Below are 13154 nucleotides of genomic sequence, written 5' to 3'. Positions count from 1 at the left end.
AGTGTTTGCCCTGTGAACAGAGCCCGCAGTGACTCCTTTCAGTGAAACATTCGCCACTGTTACACACACACAAACTTTGTAAGACAGTCACATCACACCAGAAAGATTTACAAAACAAAAATCTTGTTTTATTCTCCAGAAACGTCTACATAGATGGGATGTACATGTATAATAAAAACAACGTATCTGAGTCATACATATAGTATGCATTTTGGTAGTGAGCTTTATCCATGCACTACAAATTCTCTCTCTCTCTCTCACACACACACACACACACACACACACTCAAACACAGGGGGTGTCACAATTTTAATTCTATATTGGAAATTGATCGAAGCCGGACAAGTTGTTCTCCCAGCATCTTGTATCCTCTCCAGTTTTGCCTACTTGTCGGGTGCATGACAGAAGAAAACCAAAACATCAAAGTCAAAAGTGAAATCAAATCGATTTGGAGATGATTTGGAGAATCACGACAACCTAACATCACACACGACGTCGTGATGTATCTTCTACACCCTTAATTCTTCCTGCAGCTGCTTATTTTGCTGTATTGATGGCCCTTCTCTCATGCATTACACAGCTCAGATTAGCATCTTTTGTTTTTTGTTTTTTTAAAACCCTGTAGATCCTTTAACATAAAAGCAAAGTTTCTGATCCTACACACCTGTCAATTAATTGTATAGTTGTCTGGGATGCGCTGAAGGACATTTTTCACCATACAGTGATATTTTACCAGAGTTTAAAATAACGTCCACAAATGTCTTGTTGTGTCCACAACCCAAAAATATTCAGTTTACTGTGATAGAGGAGCAAGGAAACCAGAACAAATTCACATTTATGAAGCTTGAATCAGAGTGTTTTTCTCGATATCGATAATGAGAATAGCGCAAGATCAATATAATGGTTGACAACTAATCCAGTTAATCAGTGCAGTTCACTCATATTGTTAGAGGAGTTTTTAAGGATTCTGGAAATGTCCTCTGAACAGTAATATCTATTAAAATGTTAATGTTAAAAGACCTTCTGGGTTCTTCAAAATCATTAGGTAATCCTTAGAAAAACCAAATGTTTAACACTCCGTCTAAAATGTGACGAAATGCGGTATTGGCATGACAGGCACACCTTGGGGCTGGGGCTATATGATCCACTATGTTATGTCCAACAGTGCCTTCAGCTATCACAGCATTTAAAGACAGAAGTATTTAGGAAGAGATTCTTGCTATAATCAAAACCAACCAACCACACCAAACTACGCCATGAAGCTTTGTGGATCAAAGCAAAGATCTTGCAAATAAAAACATCTAGGTTCCATGCCTTCATGTAATAACAGTGCTGATATAATCTTCCTTCTTCTTATTTAAGGGGAATTCAGCCCTCACAGCTGTGTCTCAGCCTTCAGGTATCCTTGAACATTTTACCTGCATACATGTAATCTTGCTTATTTTTCATGTCATTGTAATGCTAACCAGTTGGAAAACATGTTAAGTTGATGCCAGTGTCACACACCACGAGTTTAAAATGAGACCTACAACAGAGTGGTGTTACACCAAGACATGATTTTCTGTAGGCTACGTGCTTGAATGATGACGGTACATGTGAAGTTTATTGGAAAAAGGAAAAAAATCACTGAAATATCTCAACAACTTGTCTGGCTCCACTTCAAAATAAATACCTGTGCCTTCACGAACAGTCAGCATCTTATACCTCAGTGCTTTAAAGTAACAATAACAACACAAACTGCACGATACTGAAACCTTAAAACTTTTATCTGTGTCTAAAAGGTTAAGTTAGTGTCACTGCTGCCATGGACATCTGGGCTTATGAACTCAATTTTAACAAGGTTTTAAAATGCGTGTTGGTGTGTGTGTCTGCAGAGTGAATTTGAGATTTCATCTATGTGTTCGTGTGATTGCGAGTCGTCCTGTTGTTTGATATGGCCGATTTTTTTTTAGAAAAAAAAAAAAGATCAGAGATTCATCATAAAAACTTCATTTCAAATACTAGAACTTTTCACTCTTTTCAAATTAAAAAATGTACAAAAAATTGACAAGTTTTGTTCTTTCTAAAAACAACTCTGCGCTGTACATTGTGCTTTTGAACACATACTCGCACAGTCCAGCTGTCATGTCCTTTATGATCACACAGCGTCCCACGTTGTACAATTTTAACATATGCAGATTTTGTTTCTCTCTTCTTGCTCCACTCCAGCTGTGCGTGCCAGTTTTCCCCCATCGTCAACATCAGCAAGCGGTCTAGCTGGTTCACGCAGCACCAACTGGACCAGATGTAAACATCTGGAGCGGCCTCTGATGCTTGTAGTAACAGCTTTATGCCTTGGCTGGTTTTATCAGTAATAAATAAATAAATACTCCAGGGGTCAGGTGCACAAAAATACGTCTGGTCTGAGCACGCTCCATGACCCGTGTCTGATCCCTGAATCTCGCGGTTTTGTCAGGACACTGACTCGTTGCTCTACATGGCGTTCAGTCTATTCGGTTGCCACAAATGGTGAAGCGGTCTATTTCCAGCAAATCTTTCTTGGGCGTTCTGTGTTCAAGGCCGTCCCCTTCCAGTCCCGTATTGGCATTGATTATTTTGTCATCGTCCTCGTCTGGCGTGGTCAGGAATGTGTCTGAGTCACTCTTGGGGAGTGTGGGGGCGGAGCTCTCTGCCATGTTGGCAACCTGAGGATTTTCTGATGCCATTGGGATTCCTCCTTTCTCAGTTGTTGGTTCTATTTGAAAGAGAATGGTAGAGTTTGTTATATGCTGCAGAAGAACACGAAATCAGCTGTAGGTTCAATAGGTTTTGAATGATGTGATACTCCAACTTAAAATAGTTAGGAGGGTAGCAACAGAGCATTACTTCCAAGGCAAAGAGGCTCATCATTACCTAATCAAATTAGTTTGTAGGGTTACAGATTACAGGTTAAAGAAAGCCCCATTCATGGCTGGCACATCCACTGAAAGTTGGCCCTGAACGTTACTGAATCTGCTGCGTAACTTCAGCGGCTTTGTCTGGTTATATTTGGGGAGGTTAATAATTCCAGCAACACCAACCAGTGTTTCTGAGATTGATTTGTGTTTGTTAAACACATGAACAGATTGTTAAATCCTCATCATAAAAGCCTTTTCTTTGATAATGCCAAAATTTAAAATAAACTGTAATAGCATTTATGCAAACACAATTATGTAACAACAAAATCTTTTTTCTCTCTTATATCTACAGTTGCAGTGATATACTGTTCAAGGTGCACCACGGTATGAAAACAGACAGTCATTATACCATGTACATCTGCTTATCTACAATACTGTATTCACCAGTACGAGTGTTATCAAAAATAATAAGAGTAATATTTCAATTTTATATCGCAAACTCCACACAAAAAGCCCTGGGAACCCAAGCCCCTCTTGCTGAGAGGAAACAGTGCCTTGCTGTTGTCATTTCAGTCAACAAGAAATAATAAGGTTGCTTCTGTCCACCACTGTCTGTAAACAAGGCTTCGCTGTTTCTCCAAGCAGGAAATCTGCCACTGTTATCATTGTAAAATAAACATACACAGCATGAGAACAAGACGTTAGCAACAGTTACTAAAGAGGACAGGGTTTATAGAATGGTGCATTTCGAAATGTAGGAACAGACCAATTAACTGATGCATACCTGGCTGTGGTGCAGTGTGAACGTGTTTGGTGCGGTGAGCTCTGGAGTTGACACGGCTGGAGACAGCAGAAGGTGGAGGGTCGAAGAGCTTCTCCTCCATGTTGGCCTCTTTGACGAACACACAGGACGTCCCCAGCAGAACGATGCTGTTGAGCACCTTCAGAGTGATCATCCTGCTCACAAACACACATGAACAGAAAACATTAAAATGACATTAAAAACTACAAACACCAAGAAACACAGCAAATAAGTGTTCAAAACTTGGAAAAGAGAACTTGACACTTACCCCAGGTAAAACAGGAGCACACACATAAAGGAGAGCGACCCCTGGATCTTCACTGAGCTGGTCACCACTCTGATCAACTGGGAACAAGAAACACAAACACATCATCAGATGTGATCAGATAAAGTGTATATCGAGTCAACAGAAGTACATACACAACATCAATAACAATCATAAAAAGTGACTGACCAGCAGAGCTAAAGGAAGAGGGATGAAGCCCATTCTTCTGGACACTGAGTCACTGTAGTCTGTGTAAGCCTGGAGACACATAAGGGACATTTTGTCAAGATGCATCAACCACCAACATTAATCTTCTTCCACAATCAGAGCTGATTTTGAACTCAAGTCACTCACATTTTTCTGTCGACTGCTGACAAGGTCAAATGCAAGGCTGGCTCTGTATTCCCCGTACACCTGAAAAATAACACAACATTAGCCAACCAAAGAAAAAACATCAAAATATCAAACAAATAAATAGTCCCTGACGTCCAAATTATGATGATGATGAAAAACTAAATCTGCTGATAATTAGTTGATCCGTTTCCTATTTGTTGTGTGTTCATGTCAAGCAAAAGCACAGAATACAGGCAGTGACAGGAGATTAATTTTGATGGAGCAAAAATGTGCACACATGGATTCAATTGGTTGAGCACGAACACAGAAGTGTTGAACACCAACTACGTGTGAGTTAGGTTTGTGTGATTAGTTTTGACAGATTGGAGATAAAGGGGTTAATCCCCTCCTGTGGAGTTGGTTTCCGTTACATAACCAAAGCTATAACTGCTTGAGTAAAAAATCAGAGAGGAAGAGAACACGTGAGGTAAGGAGGTGGGACGCCAACAAAGCCATGATGAAAGAAGAGAAAATGCCTTAGCTGACTGATGGTTTCCCTCTGATAATACAGTGTAACGGGTGTGAGTATGTGGGACAATGGGAAAGAGGGAATGAAACACCAGTGTGTAAAACAAAAAAAAGGCAAGTCAGTCGAATTGGACAGAATAGAGAGAAAAAGTGAGGGCAACCCAATCTGTTGAGCTTAAATATTCATTCACCTTTGACAAAGTAGATGAACAAGATACTAGTACTACCACTACTACCACTACTACTACTACTACTAATAATAATAATAATAACAACAACACCAACCACTCAACACCCACATACTGGCTTTGTTCCTGAGCTTTCAAGTGCATCTATCAGATGTAGTTAGCTCAGTGCACTGAACTCATCCAAAACTGATCAGTGTCATTATCAGAAATCACTAGCAGCTATTCAGCCCCTGCCAAAGAAGACTCCTTCAAATCTGAACACACAGATATGATACACATGATAAAATTAGACGACCCTTGGAACTCCAAAACTTGTCTGAGAATCATGATGTTTTGGGGTTTTCCTCAATATCAGAGTGACAGTTACCAGGATACCTGTGATTTCCTCTGCTATGATGAACCGCTAGCAGCCTATTTATATTTTTCCAAGGTGACATTAGTCGTTTGTTTCAGGAACGGTGCTTTCAAAAACTTGGAGCATTATAAGTAAAACAAATGGTAGAAACAAGAGTGACAAAATCCATTTCTATGAATTTGTTGTATGGTCAACATATCTTTGACAATATTACTGCTTACCATGTGCTGTCAACACATTTATGCCAAAAATATCATTTAGACATTTATTGTTATTTATAAACTTATCTTTCTCTACTTGTATATTTCTTTGTTGTTACTCTGCTATAGCAACCAATATGTTTTATTTCTTGTTTTCCTTGTTCATTCATTTAGTCATTTAATGAATTGAACTGATTTTCACAGCATTGTGTCTGTCACAAATAAAGTAAAATAAAAACAACAACAATGGATAAATAAAAACATGTCCTGTCACTCTGTTTTTAAATTCCTGTGGTATTCTCCACATATATATATATAATTCATATACTAGAAAAGCTACTAGTGGTACTCTTGGACCACTAGGACTACATGGCATGTCTGGGAATTGCATGAATGTAAAAAAAAAAGTGAAAAAAGGAGCTGACTGAACAATGTCCATCTGTGATTGAGGGGGTCTAGATGTGCGTATAGTAAGAGGACTGGCAGTTGGATTATTTTGTAATATTTAATTGTGCTCTTGTCCAGAAACTTGCTGCACTATCACCTAATGAATACACTGTAAGTGTGCTGCATGCAAAAAGGACTCACATCAGCACTGATGTCATTGAATTTGGTGATGAAGGCATGCTTGACGACATCCACTGCAACCTCTGAGGCTATCACCATGACTACATCAGGAAACAGCACCCACAAATGGTCTAAAATCAAACACATGAGAAAACTGATTAGTGTCAATGTTCAGTATGATATTACTAATAAAAGGTCAGTGACAGTTCAGTGCAGCTCTGCGTTCAGTTACCAGGGTTCCACGAGAACTGCTCCATGTTTCGCAGACAGACGATGAGCAGGAGGATGTAGTTGGTGAACCTCTCTTTTATGTCTGTGGGAAACAAACAAATCAATCCTGGATTAACCTACTTTGTACTCACGGCGGCTGAGCTTGGTTCCATAAAATATACCTTGCACTAAATCACCAAGTTCAGAAGTCGATATCCACAGACCGCTGATTATGTGGTGCATATTTGTCAGAATTATGTTATCTGTTTAGGTTCAACACTTACCGCTGTTTGACATCTGGAAAAGGTTGTTCTTCTCAAACTTCTTGAACACGCTTCCTTTGATCTCCACAAACTGTAAAAAAAATAAATATCTAAATATAGAAATATATATATATATATATATATATATATATATATATATAGAGAGATCTCACAACTGAAATCCTGCTGCATGTTCTTTTAATTGAGTTAAGTCTGTATGGCTGCTTTACACTCACATTGTTGGACATCATGATGGTGAGCAGGGACTTGTTGTGGGAGTTGAAGGCTACGTTGAGAGTGGTGGCCTGAACCATGATGAGGATGGCATGGAGGACTAGAGACATGCTGAGGAAAAAATACTAGGGACTACAGAATATCATGCTGTGGGTTAATTACCATGTACAACCCCTCATGGCCTCATAATTTTATATAAAATGTAGAAAAAAAAATGTGGAAAATACCTCCCACAATTTCCAAATGCCTAAGTTCACATCTTCAAATAGCTTTTTTCTGGTCTGACTTGCAGTCCAAAATCTAAAGATATTCAGTTTTCCCATCACATAAGACATCAAAACCAGTCAAAACTTTCTTTGATTAAAAGAATAGATAAATAAACAATAACACACCCCACTCATTGTCTCAGCTCTGAGGGTGATTTCTGACCTCTGTTTCTTCTGAACTCAAGTACAGAGGCACACAAAAGCAGCAAAATAAACAGACTGTTAATAAAAATCACATCCTTCTCAGTGAGGATACAGACGTAGAGCACAGCCATGAAGAAGTGAGGAATCACGCCTATGTGCGCTCTCTTCTTCTCCTTTGGTTCTGTGGCTGTCCAGTACAGAGCGTCCAGGATGTCCTGGCCAAATGATGAGAAGAGGCGGTCTGCTACCTGACAACACAACAGGAGAAGCGAATGATTGGTTGACTTAATTATCAGTACAATCAGACTAATGAACATTAGGGGGTGTCAGCTGGTCATCTGAGCGTACCTCTAACATGTTGTATATGATGTAGAGTTTGATGACAGACTGTCCCCTGATCAGGTGGTACATCATGGAGTAATCCACGTAGCTCATCATGGAGTAACACAGCACCATAATGAAACCTTTCAGTACGTCACACACCTGGGCTGGCTGGAGCAGGCGGGAGCCACTTAAACACACACACAAATCGACACAAGTCACAAGAAGACAAAGAAGAACTGAGCAGGACAGGTTATTATAATATATTTAGTCTCAATAAGGCAGATCTCTGCTGCCCTCTAGTGGCTCAGAACAATGCTGCACTGTTTGTTTCTGTTTACAAATGTTGGCAGAGCCGTGTGAAGTTATGACAAAATCACTATGCAACAACCGATGAACAACTTTGACTCAATCAATTACCTGAACTACTGTCAACTGATTTTCTATTACAACAAACAATTATTGTCAGTGTTAGGCGGTACAGATGTTACACAGTGAGAGAGGGTACAATTTCCTTTTAAGCTAAATCATCCAGACAGTAACTCAATCAACAGAGAATTAATCTGCAACTTTTTGAATTTTATGTAGCTAAAATGCCAAACATTTGATGATTCTGGTTTCTCACATGTTAGAATTTACTGCTTTTCCTTATCTTACATTATGTTTAACTAAATATCTTTGTACTGTTGGTCAAACAAAACAAGAAAATTGTCACCTCCGGGTCTAGCAACTTTAGAGCTCTGTAATAAATACAGGTTTCTATTAATCTAACAAACATTCTTTGTTGTTAAAACTGTATCAGAGCAGAGTGTTTTGAGGCTTATTAAAAATGTAGAAATAAAATAGGGAAATCTTTTAATTGTTAGTTAAACATTTATAATCCACACAGCCAATGATCAGTTAACCAAAACATATACCATACCTGAGGCCACAGCAAGGCAACGTGATGAGCCGTAAAAGGGCCAGAATCACCCTGAGCGGCAGCAGGGTGAACACATAGAGAAATGCATCCAGACAAAGGAAGAAGCCGAAAGTCATCAGCTGAAGAGAGAGAATGAGAGAGAATGACACAGAGAATGAGGTTATTTATTCCTTTGTGACTTTAAAACATTTCTTACAGTGATTGTTTGCTTGCTTGTTTGTGCGTTTACCTTCTCGAGCTCCTTGGGGATGCGGAGGCAGGTGTAGACCCTCTCTCTGCGCTCGGTGTATTTGGCCTCATTGTGCTCCAGGAAGTAGCCTCTGGTGAGCTCAGTAGTTATAAATCTGACCAGAGAAAGATCTAGAGTCGAAGAAGGACAGTGACAAAGCATTAAATCTAAACAAAGTCATCACAGCCTTTTACCTTAAAAAAAACATATGCTTTGTTATAATCTAGGGGGACATCCCCTGCCAATGATATCTTTAGCTTTTACTTACACACACACACACACACACACACACACATACACCTTAGTGATAAAAAAAAAAACTGTAATCCTAGATAGCTTTGATGACTTAATTCACAGTAGGTGCCTGCTTTTCCACTGCAAACAAAGAGGAGTCCTCAGCTGATAACAGACAACACATTTTAAAAATAGGATTTTTGAACATCCCAGTCTAAAACCATGTGTCTGTTGCTATTACAGTCCTTCCTGTTCAGTCCCAACTGAACTGGTGAGGTCAAGAACTGACGTTGGCTGATAAGGCCTGGCTCAGCAATAGGGCTGAAGTTCATTTCAGGTGTTGGATGTGCAGGGCATTTAAGTTCAACCACATCAAACTTGGAAAACCAATTTTTTATGGACTCTGCTTCGTGCACAGGGGCAATGTTTGGTTTAAACAGGAAAGGACCTTCCTAGAATTGTTGCCACAAAGTCAGAAGCACACTGTTGTCTAAAATATGATTGTATTCTGCAACATTAAGCGTCCCCATAAAGAAGTATTGCACCCATTCTATATGCCACAGTCAATTTATTAGTCTGGCTGTGATTTACAAATGGTCAGCCAAGGCACACTGGTCCTAGTGTGCTGTAGGATTGTGTTATTGCAGTATAAACACAACTATACAACAGGCAGTGAATGCATTTTAAATTTGATACCTCTGTACTTGGTATGCATTAAATTCCCCATATAGAGGCAAATACAATAGCCTTATAAAAAATCCTTGAAAATCCTTTCATGGAAACCCTATATTTTGCTGTTCACGCATTGTCTACTTGTGGGAATTAACGTGACACATCAAAGGCCATGATTAAAAGCCTGTGGAAGGACAAAGGGGAAAATGAATCGCTTTCTATCTAAGATTTTGGCACATCCTACCTATGTGAGATAGGTTGTTTTGATGTAGTCTAAATCAAGACAAAGGCCGAAGTGTTCACTGTAACTGAGCTACTAGTGGCATGTGAATTGAACAAAATCTGCTGCACAAAGCAAGCCCACACAAAAGGACAAGAAGTGTATTTCTCACAGAGAAATCGTTCAGGATTCTTTTTTCTCCCAGGGGGTTCCCATTTTATGTGCAGAGAGGCAATTTCGAGAAAATCCGTTGAATGCAATGAATGATTTTAGACAGTAAACTGTAGAGATGATGCATGTTGCACTTTTAACACTTCCACTGTTAAGGTGATGTGTCTATGTATAATGTTTTCAGTGAGATGACACAGTGACGTGACAGTTCTGTAATAATTACAGACAAGTTGAACATAAAGATGATAAATGAATTATTTTAGAGTTTGCTTGTATGTGTTATTGAGTGCATGTGTGGATGAGGTGGTTTTAAAATGTTGTTATCTAGAGAAGGGGGGCCCTGAAGAAAATATTCCGGGACCACAGTATTACATAAGAGCCTTGGAGATTGAAAGATGAGTACCAGGCAACAAATGCACAATGACAGGTCTTTATAAATTTGGAGAAGGTCAAATCCAGATAAGCACCAGTGTAAATATTGAACTGATTATCACTGAATTTCATTTAGCTGCTTCAGTCGCTGGCTAACTGGCATTGCTTACTTTTACACCTAAATATAATAGAGCCATTGTTGATGTTATTTGCAACACCTGTGCTTTTCCTACAATACCACGTCAAAAACGTTTGTTGTGAATATCGTATATTGTGATCAGTCTTCTTTAACATGCATTGCTAAATAATTGCGAGTTTCCTTCAATCGCAGTTAGGAAGCCTATTCTAAATCATGACAAAACAGACAAGAAGTACAAAATTGTGGACATGAGCGATCATCATACTTTTTTTTGGCCGGACAGTATGTACTCACTCCGCACCCCGGAGTGCGCCTGTGCAAAGGCAAGGCACGTCTTACTTTGACATAAAAAACCAAACCGGCCTGTTTAGACTCCTGCACGTTTGCAACCAGCTGTGCAATTGGGATTGCTAACACCAGTTATACCGTGAATGCATGTACCATGAATCACCCACCAACCGTTACTTTTCTTCAGCTCAGCGTTAAACCACCAGCAGCTGTGTTGATTCTAGCTGGTTAACGTGACATACAAACTAGCAGATAGAAACTGCAAACTGCGTGTTCGTGCAGCGTTACATCCACAGAAAACCACAAATGAAATGCTGTGACGCAGTTACATAACAGAAAAGCACCGTGGCCCGTAAATTAAAAACAATCACTTCAGCAGCAGCAGCAGCTAGCTAGCGCTGTCAAACCTGGCTCTGTGGCTGCTAGCTCTCACCTGACAGGTTGCGTTTCTTGCCTTTACTGCCGCCATTTTTGTCGCTAAACCTCAACGTCTCGGTGAGTCCGTCCTTCCCCTTGCTCCTCTCCGTTTGGACACCCTTCTTGTCTCTCTCACTGTCCTCCTTCTCCTTCTCTTTCTCCTCTCCCAGACCTGACGACAGCGACTCCGCCATCTTCGCCAAACGGTCTCATCTGCTGCCTGGGAGACTGACAACTGAGTCACATGATCTGACGTCATTACGCACTGTCGTTACAACGAGTCGCCGGCAGATGTCACCAAAGAGCCTAGTGAGCACATTCTACTCTTCGTTTAGTTGATTGATTCAATATTAGTGACGGATTCATTTCTTGTTTAACCCTTAAACATTTTTATCGACAAAAACAATGTGAAATAAACTGAACAAACACATTGTATTTCAGAATAAGCTTTAAAAATAATGCTGTAAATATTTTCGCCAATGTGCAATTTTGTAAATATATTTGGAGTATTTATTTCTTATCTATACTGTTTATATTGTTCTTACTGCTTTTTCTACTTATATTCTGTATTCATTTATTGTTCATGATTATGCTTGTGAAATTAGTCCTACAGTGTAATGATTTTAATCATATCTCGCATTGTCCTTAGGTCTATAATAAAAGCTGCCGACAATGTTTTTCTTCTCTGCTGTGTACCATAATTTAAATATTTCTCTTGATCTTTCTAAAACTTCATATAAAAAGTGTTTGCATATCTTATTATTCCTTTTGCTCTGTCGCAATTCGTTTTTGGTAATATGCACTGCCCAATCACAATAAAATTGTGAATTAAACATGGATCCTGCATTTTTGTCTTTTATTTCATGAGCCTGCATTGCAGATGGGCATGGCAATTAAAGTATGCTGAATCTGAAACTGTTGCATGGTGTGTTCTTTTAATCAAACATGTTGAACCAAATTGCACCAAACTAACTTGCAAACAGCAGGACTACTTATTAAAGTTCCATGCAGTCTGCCATGTGTTAGGTGTGCACTAAGGAACAGTACATACTGTACATGATGTGCAGATGGTGGGGTTTCAGCCCACAGCTCATTTTTGCCCCGCGGCTCCGTGATGCATGGCTGGTGTAACCTGCTTGGAGGACTGGGGGCAAAAATGCACAGCTGGGCTCCCTGTTCTCCACTCTGTTACACCCCATTTCCTTCGTCTTGGATGTGTTTAGCTCCAAATAAAGGTTAATTACTTTTGAGCTGGTCCAGAGGCGGGGGCACAAAAAATTAAATGGGAACCAGCTGCATGCAGAGGGGAAGGCATCCCTCCTAATACCCCATCTGAATCACATACTGCATATCTGTATGCAGGGGCCTTGTGTATAGCAACACATTGTTTTCTCCACTGGAAGGGAACTGTACCACCTTTTTATCCACCACAGGGACACGTAAGAGGGCATCTTTTTTTTTTTTTTTAGCATAGGCAAGGGTGTAGATTTGACTTTGACACTGGTGGGGATACAGCCAGTCACCCCGCATCACCACCATGCACTGCTGCCAGGGGAGAAAAATTGTATACCTAGTGTAATGCCATTAGTGACAGACGAGGAGGCTGTGTAATAACGATTTCTGACATACTGCATTACATTATATTATAGTGCAAACCACTCCATTAAACTTTGCATTAGGCTATACATAGATTAACAACCGCTGGACATTTTACAGCTGGACCAGTTTCCTTAGAAGTAGACCACATTATATAATTAACCACTCTCTATGACTGCATGTGAAAATATGCAGGCAGGCAACATCACATTTATAAAGTTAATAATTACACATTTTATGTTGTGTGTAAGAACAAATGTGCGTTTAAATTACATTACAGTGTTATAGCCTGTGTTGAGGTCTCACCTGTAACTCCATCTTGCCTCTCCCTGAACTGTCCTC

At 39.7% G+C, this 13154-nt stretch overlaps 1 protein-coding gene across 2 annotated transcripts; it reads right to left on the bottom strand.

Moving 5' to 3' along the window:
• Nucleotides 1–106: 106 nt before the first annotated feature.
• tapt1b (transmembrane anterior posterior transformation 1b) lies at nt 107–13135 on the bottom strand. 2 transcript variants are annotated; one of them, XM_037100308.1, is made up of 15 exons: nt 13119–13135; nt 11233–11436; nt 8704–8834; nt 8475–8593; nt 7580–7742; nt 7344–7479; nt 6824–6921; nt 6609–6678; nt 6347–6427; nt 6136–6245; nt 4298–4357; nt 4133–4201; nt 3947–4023; nt 3661–3833; nt 107–2734 (listed from the first exon to the last, which is right to left on the bottom strand). In XM_037100308.1, exons 2-15 carry the CDS (start codon nt 11408–11410, stop codon nt 2484–2486), a joined length of 1716 nt encoding a protein of 571 aa, XP_036956203.1. In that variant the 5' UTR covers nt 11411–11436; nt 13119–13135; the 3' UTR covers nt 107–2483. The 2 variants fall into 2 exon arrangements, with proteins under 2 accessions (XP_036956203.1, XP_036956193.1); XM_037100298.1 differs by lacking the exon at nt 13119–13135 and having other exon boundaries at nt 11233–11719.
• Between the last annotated feature and the right edge of the window lie 19 nt (nt 13136–13154).

The sequence above is a fragment of the Acanthopagrus latus genome, chromosome 1 (genome assembly GCF_904848185.1).
Source record: "Acanthopagrus latus isolate v.2019 chromosome 1, fAcaLat1.1, whole genome shotgun sequence".
NCBI classification, from domain to species: Eukaryota; Metazoa; Chordata; class Actinopteri; order Spariformes; family Sparidae; genus Acanthopagrus; species Acanthopagrus latus.
This window is presented reverse-complemented; position numbering and strand designations above follow the sequence as displayed.